The 14,149-nt window shown below is 43.4% G+C and overlaps 1 protein-coding gene across 8 annotated transcripts in view; it reads right to left on the bottom strand.

Annotated features, from left to right (window-relative positions):
- Positions 1-14,149, bottom strand: part of HJURP (Holliday junction recognition protein) — a 41,242-nt gene that overhangs the window by 5,339 nt on the left and 21,754 nt on the right. For 3 of the 8 annotated variants that reach the window (XM_073306187.2, XM_073306255.1, XM_073306207.2), the window contains exons 8-11: positions 12,594-12,704; positions 11,257-11,338; positions 8,139-9,637; positions 7,548-7,625 (exon numbers count right to left, since the gene is read on the bottom strand). In XM_073306187.2, the coding sequence (XP_073162288.1) occupies positions 7,548-7,625; positions 8,139-9,637; positions 11,257-11,338; positions 12,594-12,704 (1,770 nt within the window). Of the gene's footprint in view, positions 1-7,547; positions 7,626-8,138; positions 9,638-11,256; positions 11,339-12,593; positions 12,705-13,057; positions 13,275-14,149 lie in introns of those variants that run through there. The other 5 variants (XM_073306225.2, XM_073306244.1, XM_073306264.2 and 2 more) reach the window with 4 other exon arrangements.

Below are 14,149 nucleotides of genomic sequence, written 5' to 3'. Positions count from 1 at the left end.
GAATGATTAAGACAGTTCAATACTTATAGTTTGGCAGTGACTCTTTAATTAGGTATGGACTGGAACATAGTAGTGAGCGACTAAATATTTAAATAGTATAAACATACCACAGATACAGGGGAGTATCTATAACAAAGACAGTATATAATAAAAATGTCAACATTTTGGTTGAATATCAGAGGGAAACAACCTTCCTGACAACAAAAGCTATTTAGATTGAAGAATCCTGACCCACAGAGGTGATGGAAGCTCCATCACCTGGGAGATGCAAGGACTAACTATGCTAAACAACAGAAGTACATAACAGGAAATAAAACTCTGCAGTGGCATGGAGATAGGCTAGATAACCTCACAGGAAAGTTTCATCTCTACTTTCTGTAAACTTATCTGATACTGTCACTTTTAACAAGCAGATCAGGGTGACAACTTTAAAGAAAAGAAAGTCAAGTCTGTTTACATATTATTTTCCACTTTTCCTCTTATATGATTGAAATTATTCATCCCTATATATCAAGTGCATCATTTTTTGGGAACCCCAGAATGGATCCTGCTTGGAGAGGATATTTATGTAAACACGTAGTTCAGAAATCACAGAAGGTAGATCTGAGTAACCAAAAAGTTATCTCTAGGAGATTCCAGGGATGTAACGCAAGGATGACGAGAGAAGTGATAGCAGAGGTAAATGACACGTCCTTTGAGACCAGAGGCTGGATCTCCGTCAAGCTTTTTGCCAAAGGGTAAGCTCTGGAAAAAGATGTGTTCCCCAAAAGTGTGAAATTTTATTATTCTAATTATGTTGATCATACCAATCTAGGTGAGCAGTTGTACAGATTTAGCTTACTCTAAACCTAGGAGAGCTTTGTTGATATCAGTGTACCTAGTGGCAAAGCATGCCTAGTACAGATTCAGTTTATACTGGCAAAACTGAGCTTTTGCCAATATAGTTAATACATTATGGATAACCTGAAAAATTTTGCTTGACTAAATTTGAGCAAGAAAGACTGACCAGAAAATTCTTTCCCCTTACAATGGCTTCTTTAAAAGTCTTAAGGGCTTTCCCCAACCCCTGCTGATGTTTATAAAGGTCTTCATCAAAGGAGAAGGCCAGCACCCCCATTAAATGTGTTTGGGTCTGCCCATTTCCCACCTGTCTCTTGCTTTTGTTTACACTACTGACAGCATGCCAGCTTCAGCAGCACTGAAGCAAGACCTCCCAACCTCTGAACTCTAAAGAAGTCCCAAAGAGTAAAAAAATCCCTCTCCTAGCTCCCACTGCTCCCTTCTCTATACCATAGATTGGGAAAGGAAGAACAACTTTCCTGTCTGCACCCCCAGCCACATACAAAATGGTCTGCGGAGGGAAGGAGGAGGTCCCCCTGGCTATCCCTTTTTGCCTCTTGCCTACACAGGGCTCCCAGGGAACGGGTATACTCTCCTGGCACCAAACTTAGAAACAGCAGAAGCTCTTCTCTTGTGTTTCTGGTAAAAAGTAAATGCCCCCTTACAGGCACTAAGGAGAGGCATACATGTTCCCCACAAGAGCAATGCAAAAGTGATGACATGCTAATGACAACTCACCACGAACAGAACCAAGAAAGTGAATAAACACAGTGCTGTCAAAATGCACAAAATAAAAAAAGCTGAGGAAACAGAAAAAAAAATCTTGAATCACTTTCAGCTTCTCTTATGTACTTCTTGCCACAAGTGGATGTATAACACCTCCAAAGAGTAATGAGATTTTTCAAATTTACTGTGTCCCCATAAGCTTCAGCATGGAGATTTTATGGCCAATTTAGATGGACCTGAAAATAATGTATTAAATTGGAAACACTGACAACTTTAACTATGAGAACTCCTGAGCAGGTGCTGCTGTATCTGAAGTAGCTTATTTTAAATATCAAGCTTCAGATTTACAATTCTCTGTAACTCTTTATGATGGTAACTACAAAGATTAGGAATTTTATAGGCCCTGGGAGTTTGTGCCTATCTAATCTCAAACCAGTTTAATTTTTCAAATTCAGAACTTGAGCAAATCCTCTTGCTGACTCAGTGGCAGCACTTGAATTTAGCTTAAGTCCTCCTAAGGAAGATCTACACTTACAATGCTGCAACAGTGCAGTTGCACCGATGCAACTGCACCGCTTAAGGAAAGATGCTCCTATGCTGTTGGGAGAGCTTCTCTCATCCCCATTATAAATACACCTCTGTGAGAGACAGTGTCTATGTCAATAGGACAGGCTCTCTGCTGACATAGCGCTGTCTACACTGAAGGTTAGGTTGATATAACTACGTCGTCCAGGACTGTGGATTTTCACATCCCTGAGAGATATAGTTATACTGATATAAGTCTGTACTGTAGACCTGACCTAGGACATATTTGTAATCTTGTTACTGTGTAACCACAAGTTTTGTAGAGCTGGAAGCAGGAACTCCCCAAGAGTGGTGGTAAAAACTTTTAGTTCTTGAAAACATGATTAACTAATCAGCAACTTCTCTACTACACATTAACGGATATTAGCTATGTATGGTATTAGCAATACAGCAGAGAAGGGGAGCAGGAAAAAAGACGGTTACTCACCTTTGTAATTGTTGTTCTTCGAGAGGTGTTGCTCATTCATTCCAATTAGGTGTGTGCGCGCCGTGTGCACGGCCAGAGAATTTTTACCCTAGCACCTCCTGGCAGGTCAGCCGTGGAGCCCCCTAGAGTGGCGCCTTCATGGCACTAGATATATACCCCAGCCGATCCAACGCCCCCTCAGCTCCTTCTTGCCGGCTACTCCGATGGAGGGGAAGGAGGGCGGGTTTGGAATAGATATGGGCAACACATCTCGAAGAACAACAGTTAAAAAAAATGAGTAACCGTCTTCTTTTCGAGTGCTTGCTCATATTGATTCCAATTAGGTGACTCCCAAGCCTTACCTAGGCGGTGGGGTCGGAATGAAGTACTGTGGATTGTAGGACTGCTCTACCAAACGTCGCATCGTCTCTGGCTTTTCGGACGATGGCATAGTGAGTGGTAAAAGTATATACCGAAGACCAAGTAACAGCTCTGCAGATCTCCTGGATTGGGACCTGGGCCAGGAAAGTTGCCGCCGAGGCCTGAGCCCTTGTAGAGTGAGCGGTGAGTGGCAGGGTCAAAACACCAGCCAGATCGTAGCAAGCACGGACACAGGAAGTGATCCAAGAGGAGATCCGCTGGGAGGAGACCGGGAGGCCCTTCATCCATTCCACCACTGCGACGAAGAGCTGGGTCGTTTTCCTGAATGGCTTTGTACACTCAGTGTAGAAGGCCAGGGCCCTACGAACATCTAGGGGATGTAGCCATTGTTCCTGAAGAGAAGCGTGCATTTTGGGTAAAAAACTGGGAGGAAAAATGTCCTTGTTGATATGAAAGGTGGATACCACCTTGGGAAGAAAGGCCAGGTGAGATCATAGCTGCACCTTGTCCTTACGGAAGATCGTGTATGGTGGTTCTGAGGTAAGAGCCCTGAGCTCAGATACACGCCTTGCCGATGTGATAGCGATGAGGAAAGCCATTTTCTAAGAGAGGTATAGGAGGGAACAGGTGGCCAATGGCTCGAACCGGGTCCCCATGAGCCTGGAGAAGACCAGATTCAGGTCCCGGGGACTAGCTGTCATACCTGTGAGTAGAGACGGTCCAGGCCCTCAAGGCACATACTGACCGTGGAACTGGCAAAGACAGATCGGCCATTCGCTCCCGGGTGGAAAGCTGAAATGGCCGCCAGGTGGACACTAATGGATGATATCGCCAGGCCCTGCTGTTTCAGGCTCAGGAGACAGTCCAAAATGAGAGGCATGGACGCCTGGGGAGGGGAGGAGGGGGGTGTGCTGTGGTGAGTGCACCAGCATGAGAATCATTTCCATTTAGCCATATATGAGGCCCGAGTGGAAGGTTTCCTGCTACCCATCCTGCTGTACTAAATGAGAGCAGAGTAGCTCAGCCATGCAGCATCCATGCCGTAAGATGGAGGGATTGTTAGTTGGGGTGACAGAGGCAGCCGTGATCCTGAGTGATCAGGTCCGGAAAAAAAGACAGCAGAACTGAGGCGTCCACCGAAATCTCCAACAGTGTGGTGTACCAATGCTGCCTGGGCCACGCCCGGGCAACCAGAATCAGTCATGATCTGTCCCTGCACACCTTGAGCAAGACCTTGTGTACAAGGGGAAACAGCGGGAAGGCGTAAAACAACCTGCTAGTCTACAGGAGTAGGAAGGCATCTGTGAGAGAGCCCAGGGAGCGGCCGTGAAGGGAGCAAAATGCCAGGCATTTCTGGTTGCTGCATGAGGCAAACAGGTCAGCCTGGGGAAACCCCCACTTTAGGAAGATGGAGTGGATGACATTGGGGCGGAGTGACCAGTCGTGGGATTGGAAGGACCTGCTGAGGTGGTCCGCCAACATGTTCTGGACCCCTGGGAGAAACGACGCCATCAGGTGAATGGAGTGGGCTATGCAGAATTTCCACAGTCGAATGGCCCCTTGACAGAGGGGGAAGAAATGAGGCTCCCCCGCCCAACTTGTTGATGTAGAATATGGCCATGGTGTTGTCTGTGACGAACGCCATGCAACAACCATGCAACCGCTCCCAAAAGGCTTGGCACGCAAGACACACCGCCATCAGCTCCCGTACGTTGATATGAAGAGAGAGATCGGACGGGGCCCATAGACCTTGCGTCTGGAGGTCCCCAAGGCGGGCGCCCCATCCCAGGACTGACGCATCCGTGATGAGGGACAAGGAAGGCTGAGTGTCGAAGGGGCCTCCTCCGCCGACTGCCCTTGGGTCTAGCCACTACTGGAAGGAGGCCAGGACCCCCTCCGGAATGGTGACCACCAGGTTCAGGCTGTCTCGACCTGGGCGGTAGACTGATGCCATCCAGGCTTGAAGAGGGCATCGAGGTTGGGAAGATCTGAAGGCTCCTGATGAGGCCTGACAAGGCTTGGAAGCGAGCATCTGGAAGGAGGGCTCAAGCCCGCATGGAGTCGAGGACCGCCCTGATAAATTCTATCCTCTGGGTCAGTTCTAGTGTTGACTTCGCCACATTAAGCAGAAGGCCTAACTGTTGCAACGTGTCTGTGACAAATTGAAGGTGAGCCTGCACCTGCTCTTTGCTGTGCCCTTGGATGAGCCTCTGCGGACAAAATGTCAACCACAGGGTCCTCCACCTCAACCACCTCCTGTGCTTGCAGGTTGATGTTCCGCGCCACCCTGTGCAAGAGTTCCTGGTGGGCGCGGAGGTCTATCGGGGAAGGATGGGGGCAATGACTCCGTTATAGCAGTCCTCGCCACAGCCTCATCGGGTGAAGATGAGGAGGATGCCACAGAAGGGACAGGATCATCCAGAGCCTCTTGCTGAGCTGTGCCCCACTGCTCCGGACCCGCAAACTCAGTGTTCAGGCCGGGAGCTGGAGTTGGAATACGAGGAACTGGTGCCTGTAAGGGCAATGCCACCGTCTCCATGCCTCTGGGAGCAGGACAGCTGGCAGAGGCCTCAGGCACTCACAGCTCAGACAGGGCCGAGTGAGAAGCCTCAGAGGGAGCACCCTGGGCCTGGTGGTACACCCAGGGTGTCCAAAAGGGCTACTGGGTGGACCCTTGAGTGGGGCCCTGTTCTTGCGCCTGCCACTGATCTGCCCGAGCCCAGGCGGCTGTGATCCAAGTGGTGGCAGTCTGAGAAGCGTGACCCTGCCTCAGACCCTGATGAGTGAGAGGTGGAACAAAATGGTCATGGTGGTGCCGAGTGGGTCTGTGCTGAATCATGTTGACGAGACTAAACTGATCTCCAGCTTCGCTGTACCAATCGGTGCCACGACACTGGGGAGCGGCGTCTGGACCTAGATCAGTATCAGGACCTGGACCGGCGCCTGGATCTGGACCTGGGTCTCGACGATGATGACAGCCATCAGGAACGGTATCTACTCCTGTGTCGAGACCGGTGCCAGGAGTCGGAGCAGTGCAGCGAGTACAACCAACGCCGCGATGGAGAGTGGTGCCGGGACTGTGAACAGCGCTGGGAGCAGGAACGGCGCCAAGAGTGGAAACAGTACCGAGGCTCAACCGATGGTGCTGGCAGGTGAATAAGAGTCTGTTTGCCCCTAGATGGTGCCACGCGGACAGGTGGCGGTGCCTTGGCCAGTTGAAGGGATGTTGACACAGTCAAGGCAATCAGATCCGTTGCCGCCACAAAGGTATCTGGTGTAGATGGCAACTGGACCTCAACCATGCTGCGAGTCGGGGAGTCCAGTCACACTGGACTCAACTGCTTCGTTTTCGGTGCCGGAGTCAACAGTGCCGAGGCCGTCACTTATGTCCCTGGGCGCTCTGCTGTGGAACGAGGTTCTGGCCAGGCGAGTGAGAGCGGTGTCGGACTAAAGACGTTGGTTGCGGTGCCGGGGAACTTCGGTGCTGTGGCTCTCTATCAGCGTCTGACTGCGGTACCGTTCCTGTAACTGAAGCCGGGGCGCTGCGTACTGAAGTGCTCGGCACCGGGTCTTGTCACGCTGCTGGAGGCTGAGTACTAAGAGCCTCCTCCATAAAGAGCTGTCTCAAACGAAAGTCCCGCTCCTTCTTAGTCCGGGGACGAAAGCTCTTGCAAATCCTGCACCTCTCCGCCTGATGAGATTCCCTCAGGCACTTCAGACAAGAGTCGTGGGAGTCGCCCGTTGGCATGGGCTTGGAATCTGCAGGAGCAGGATCTGCAGGGCTTAAAGCCCGGAGCTTTGGGCATGAGCCCAATCAAGTACGGGAAGGAGGGGAAAACCCCTTCTCCCCCACTAATACAAACTACTATACTATAACTAGAACTACAAATGAATGCATCCAATGAAGTGAGCTGTAGCTCACGAAAGCTTATGCTCAAATACATTTGTTAGTCTCTAAGGTGCCACAAGTACTCCTTTTCCTTTTGCGAATGCAGACTAACACGGCTGCTACTCTGAAACCTAGAACTACAGCTGTTAATCTATAACAATACTATAACAACAAACTATGAACAAACTGTAGGGTGAACGCTAGGGAGAGTGGAGAGTAGCAAAGCCAAGCTCCACAGATCCAACGACCGTCACGGGCGGTAAGAAGGAACTGAGGGGGCACTGGGTTGCCAGGGGTATATATCCAGCGCCATGAAGGCGCCACTCTAGGGGGTTCCACAGCCGACCCACCGGGTGTTACTAGGGTAAAAATTCTCCGATGGCTGTGCATGCGGCATGCGCACATCTAATTGGAATTGATCTGAGCAAGCACTTGAAGAAACACCAGTATTTATTAAATGAAACTTTAAGAAGAAAATTCAGATCTTATCCAAAGAAAAAAAGTAAAACACTCCAAAAACTCTCAAGCTGTGGTCCAGAAAGCCCTTCTTGGTGATCTCTGGAAAGACACATTTTGAGACATAGCCAAGGATTGTTGGGAGAAAATGGGTGTCACTTAGGAAGAGGTCTGCAGAATTTAAGAGTTGGAGATCTACTGGCTTCCCCTTAAGAGAAGCCCTCCTAATTGATAAAGTAATTCAAAATGCTTTTTGAAACTTACCTTGCACAAAAATACTTGGACTAACCGGAAAAGTGTGATTTGAAGACGTATGAAACCCAGAATCCTGAAAATGAAGCACTGAGAAATTAAATCAAAGTAAACACAAGTGTGTTACAGTTAACAGCCTGGGTCAGAACAAGGAAATGGGAATCCTGCACTAAGGGTCTGATTTAAAACCCACTGAAGTTAATAGGACTCTAATGGTTCCAGGCCATTAGCTTGTCCGGCTCAATTTCCCTGCCTGCCTCTCTCACACAGGGCTGTGAAGATGATTTAACAATGCTCATAGTTTGAGATTTTATTCCTTTTAAACTCAATTGCAATGAACTAAGATTAAACTAATAATTTTGTTGAATATTTTTAGGGGCCATATTCCCTAAAATGGGGAAATGGGATTAGGGGGCCCATGAGCTTAACAATACTTTAAGCATTTCAACCATACTGGTCAAAAAACTGAAGCAGAAATTTTAGATTGACTTAGTCCAAGAGAAGCTTTAAGTCAATCTTTTTCAAAATGACTGTAGTAAAAGTTACAATTTTTTAGCCTTCTGCACATTATCAACCAAAATAGTAGAGTAAAAGTCTCCTTACAAAGTTTTCAGATGACTGACTTTGACAATTAGGGCCATCAAATATGCCAGGAGCAATCCCATCCATCACACTTGAGAAATCCAGGCCAGTTGTCTGAGGATTAATATTTTTTCTATGAGGAGACTGATTACTGGCTCTAGGAAAAAAATCTTCAGGTATATTTTTCAGTCTCTTTACAGGTGAAGACAAAAGATCTTCATTGTGGAAATCTGCTACTCTTTTAATTCTGGTAACTGCAGGTAAAGTTCGTATGGGTGAGTTAATTAAAGCATTTACAGTTTCTGACATCTGTATGCCTTCATATTTCCGTAAGTTCGAAGCTCTGAGAAACGTGGGCAGTTTTGGAAACCCTTCGGAACACAATCTCTGATAAACCTCGTCAAATGCACTATCATATTTTTTATGAGACTTTACAGAACTACAGAAGTAGGACTTGATTAGTCTCTCTTTTTCTTTAGGGTTTGAAGGAGGCTTTCTAATCTTAAGAGGTTTCTGAAGTTCTTTGGGGCACAGCTTCTGGTAAAGTTTTTCAAATTCTTCTTCACATTTCTGGCGAGTCTTGACTGGACTTTGATTCACAGGAAGTGAGGAAAAAGAATGACTGCGCTGCAGTGAAACACCTCCCCTGAAAGTTTTTATTTCAGGATTTCTGATTAATGCATTTGATGTTCTTACTAGAGAATAGCTGTTAAGTGGTGGAAAGGTATTAGCATCACCATTCAAGTTGCAAGTGGACAAGTGGAACCCTGATGTACTATCGAAAGCTGTATTGTCAATTTTGCCATTCTTGCTCTCTTTCACGAGACAAGGAGATGTTGTGCAAGTTACAGAAGAGCATCCCAGAGAAAGTACTTCAGGCAGCTTCCCATTTGGGCTGCTTTTTGAGTCATGTAATGTCATGGTGGTCTGAGATGGACCCTCAGTTAAAAATGTTTCTTCTGTTCTAGCAGTAACATTTGGAAAAACAGACTCTGAGATGTTTTGGTCTATTCTTTGAATGTATGAATTATCTTCTAAATTTTGAGGCCAATCTATTTCCATTTCAGTCGTATTAACATGTGGGTAAGATACCACACCAGATTCACCATTAGTCACACACTGTGTCGGACATTTGCCATCCTGAAGAAGCTGGTTACTTTCATTTAAATTATTTCGAACAGGCAATTTATGATCATTACTATTTGTGTTAGGCAGCATAGGCTTCAATTTAGATGTCCTGAACCTTCTTATTCTTTCTATGGTGACATTAAGCTTTGATTTTCTAGGAGGCCATCCTCTGTATTTGTAGTGTCTGATTATGGAATCAGCTGCTTTTTTCTGAGAGTGTTTGTTCATCAACTTGCTAAGTGTCTCCACCATTCCTGGATACAAATCTGCAAGTGTGACGTTGTTCCAGGAACATTCTTCATTTGCAGACTGGTACTCTTCCATGAAGCTATCATAGCCCGTTTCATTTTTTTCCAGAAAAGGTATATGTCTGGGTACAGTTATCTTATCTGCTGAAATAAGAAAACACAGAAACACATAGTATGAGAGACCTGGATGCAGGAGGTGCATTTCTAGACGCTGCTCTCCTTCTAAAACCATTAGCTTGGTTGTGTATTAGGCCAAATAAAGTTATATACAACAGTGATTAGAACCTTTCAAAAATGTATTAATTACATAGCATAAATCTAATTTTAAATATTAGAAGGTGTACAAATATTCTTGCAGTGTTGATCTTCATGTGCTGTTAATAAAGCCTTGTAAAATTCTAGATTGTTTTCTTTTTTCATGAGTGAAATCTCTAGTGTTTTTCATCACGATTCCCATCAGGTTACAGGATTGTTGCTGGACAAATATGTTTTAGTAAATTTTCATCAAAGTTTGTACAAGGCTATATTAACAGACTGCAGAAAATGGATACCAAGTATTTTGGAGTACAAACTATTTTAAAGTTCTTCTGGGGCATAAGTGGGAGTTGTCCTAAAAGGACTTCTTGCAACAAGAGTATGTACAACACTCAGTGGTGAATGCATTTTAGTGCAAAATACTTTCACTGCCAAGACAAAGAGAGCCTCTCCTCTTATCAAATCTGCAATAATGACTGGGAAGCAAATGAGAATTTCTTAGCAAGCAAAGACAAAAGTGTCATAAAATTCACTATGTTCATTTGACGATTGTAATGTTGTCTTAAAGTTATAATGAGTAACTTACTAAGTTACAAAGTGCTCTAAAGTATTTACTGTAAAAGTAACAAAGATTCATAAATGGCAGCACTTCACTCCTAAGTCATTGTGAAACAGGAAGAGACTACTGATTTTGGGGTAAATTATCATCTGCATATAAGCAAATGTGTAAATTAACAAGGTTCAATTGAATAATGAAACATAGCGCATAGCCTTATGTAGAGTTTTGGTCAAAGTAATACAATGATTCTCCCTAAAAGCCAAGTTTTTACCCAAGACTTTTATTGTCCCACCTTTAGTAACTGAAGCCCATTAAGTCCAAAAATGTAGAAGGATCAAGAGGACTTTCTGTAATCCCAGGGTACTATGTACTGAAAGGAAATGTTTTCAAAAGGCACAAAAGGCAATTAGGTGCCCACTAACCGCTATGTCTTAAATGCTAGGGACCAGTATGCTTGGTTGGGTGTCTGATAGCAACTGTTAGGATGTGAAAATAACATGGAAGAAGTAAACCCTTCTGCAAAAGGGCACCAGACTTCAACGCAAGTTTTTCCCTACCTAAAGACTGCAAAAATCAGGCCCATTATCTTCACGCTGCTCCTGCACAAGCAGTTACTTGCAAATACAAGACTCCCATGAGACTGTGTTGTGCTACCAGCTAAACAAAGCATGCACAAAAACATGTAATAACTTGAGCATGTTTAAATTCTTTATTACGGTGGGTTTTTAAATGTCTCTTTTTCTCTGACTATTTTAGAAGAGCTGAGTTCATTTATAAGAGATAACTCCTTTTCAAAAAATGTTTAAAATATGCCTCTGGTAAAACATTAACAATGGGCCTATATACATCCTCAAGAATTCAAACTGTTGTATCTTTATGTTCAGGTGACCACACTTTTCTGCATTTTCAACAAATATGTTAAATAACTACAGTTCAGTGTCATACTCACCAACTGGAGATTTAGTCATACCCATCAAGTCTCGCCATGGAGATGTTACGTGGAGACGCTTTGATTTTTCTTCAGGTGCAACCTGAAAAACCCACAGAACTTATTTAGTAATTTATGTTTATATTACAGCAACAATCATGCCCCATTCAGGATTGTGGTCCCATTGTGCTAGGCACTGTACAAAAGACATGAACCATACCCTGAAGAGCTCAGTAAAACAGGGAGGAAAAAGTTCTATTTAAGATTTGCTTTTGCTTCAGTTACAGTTGCAGTATGATTTATTTGACAAAGCAACAGATAAGAACTTGAGAAAAAGGATATTTGGCAAAATATTCAAAATCTTACATGACATTTATAATTTCTAAATTAAGCATAAAGTTTGCATTTTTCCTAAATATTTAAATTTACTTCCATTTATAAAACAAGGAACACATATCTGAACACTTTAGGCACCTCTGACAAATACAATAAATTAAAAAAACAGCAGCCCCATTACATAAAACATTACTACATGACCATACAGCTCCCCACTTCCTCCAATTTCTTATTTTCCGTGAACATCAAGCCCAAAAATATTTGCTTCTTCAGAAAGTCTATTAAGATTTGTAAGTAATGACAGGTAAATAATGTATAATGGGAAAGAGTTAAATTATGTTTGTTCAGTTTCTTTGAATCATCCCACAATGTTTCAAAGCTATCAGAGCAATACTTTCCATAATGGGCAAAAGCCAGCACTCCCTACCCCACCAGAAAAAGCAATAAAAATTCAAGTGAGAGGCAGCAAAGGAAAGTATTTTGGTGGTCTTCGTGATGCAATTCTAATAAAAAGCCCACTATTATTGCATATTGGTGACTGTAACCTATGTTGAAAGAAAAAGAAATCAGGGATACTGAAGACAATATTTGAGAGTTTGAAGGAATGTTACACAAATGAGCTAGTTCAGTGATGAATGTACCTGGCATATACTGAGACTGTGCCTTTGTTCAGCAGCCAAAAATAGGGCTTAATAAACCGAGATAGCCAATTCTAGGGACATATCACTGGTCTCCAACCCAATAAGAAAGAAACAAATTGGAATATGACGACACTGACAAACTCATACTGGTATACGGACTCACAAGTTTGCTTTAAACTGACGAACTGTATATTGATTCAAATTTTTATAAGTGAATAAGATGTTCCATCTTCAAGAAACTCAGCCTATTTTTCACAAAGAAGTTCTCACAGATTTGGATTGCCCCTAGCCAAGGCACACCAAGCAATAGTTTGGCTAGCAGTTTAAAGACTCCAGTTTTAAGTAGTGAATTAATTCTACCAAACCAAGCAGATGCATTACCATAATCCATTTAGGGATGTTTCTTTCATCATCTTGTACTATCACATCCACACGAACTCTGACTTTCTCTCTCATTTCCAGCTCAGAAGGGTTTAGAAGTCGAATGTCCTCCTTTTATTCACAGAAACAAAAACATGTCAAATGCAACATCCGAACAAAAAATGTTAGTAACAAGTTAGTAATAGAAAACTTCATAAAACATATTCAAATCATAGGGATTTCAAACTTGAAAAAACAACAACAAAACAGTATAAATATTGACCAATAAAGACAAGCCCACTCAGGTCACTGCATTTCAAGTAAATGCTGTTTATATTGGAAGTCAGAGAGAGTAGTATAAAATGTTCAGTAACTGTAATCTAACTTTTCAATTATATATATTCTCTGGTTTAAGAAAAAATATGAAATAGTGTTTACATTAGATGCATGTATAAATAGCAATATGAAACAAGAAATTCAGTCACCTCCTAAGTCCTTTGGAACCACGTGTACTTGTGAGATGTGAATAGCCTAACTAGAAGCCAATACCACTCCAACTACTTTCCATCTGAAGTATTCCAGCAGACTTTCTTCACCTTTAATTTATTTATTTTAAATAGGAAAAGTTTGATAATGATTTATGGAAAGATACTGTCTTCTCATAGCTATACATCACTGACAAGTTGGGTGATCCTAGGCAAGTCAACCTCTGTGCCTCAGAGTGCCCATCTGTAAAAAAGGTTAATAATACTTCAAAATATTCTGAGACAAAATTTTGTAAAGTACTGAGATCCTTGGATGCAAATAACAAAAATGCTAAATATTGTATACTAATAAATGAGATACAAATTATAATCCATACTCCTACATAAAAGGGAGATTTGTCTCCATTCTTAACCTCTACTTAACTCTAGATTCTCTGGCCTTCTCAGTGTTAATACGGGCCTTTACCAAAAACATAGGAATTGCCATACTGGATCAGACATGAGATCCACCTAGTCCAGTTTCCTGTCTTTGACAGTTACCAACACTAGATGTATCACAGGAAAGTGTCAGAACCCCACAGTTGGCATGCAGAGCAAAGTAGAGCAATCTGGACCCCTGCATTAAGTCTTAGAATCACTGAACTGGAAGGGACCTCGAGAGGTCATCTAGTTCAGTCCCCTGCACTCAAGGCAGGACTAAGTATTATCTAGACTATCTGTGACAGGCATTTGTCCAACCTGCTCTTAAAAATCCCCAGTGATGGAGATTCCACAACCTCCCTAGGCAATTTATCCAGTGCTTAATCACTTTGACAGTTAGGAAGTTTTTCCTAACATCCAACCTAAACTGCCCTTGCTGCAATTTAAGCCCGTTGCTTCTTGTCCTATCCTCAGAGTTTAAGGACAACAATTTTCTCCCTCCTCCTTGTAACAACCTTTTATGTACTTGTAAAAACAGTTATGTCCCCTCTCTGTCTTCTCCTCTGCAGACTAAACAAACCCAGTTTTTTCAATCTTCTCTCATAGGTCATGTTTTCTAGACCTTTAATCATTTTTGTCGCTCTTCTCTGGATTTTCTCCAGTTTGTCCACA

The sequence above is a fragment of the Lepidochelys kempii genome, chromosome 1, assembly GCF_965140285.1.
Source record: "Lepidochelys kempii isolate rLepKem1 chromosome 1, rLepKem1.hap1, whole genome shotgun sequence".
NCBI classification, from domain to species: Eukaryota; Metazoa; Chordata; order Testudines; family Cheloniidae; genus Lepidochelys; species Lepidochelys kempii.
Note: the sequence above shows the minus strand (reverse complement) of the source record. Positions and strands in the feature narration are given on the sequence as shown.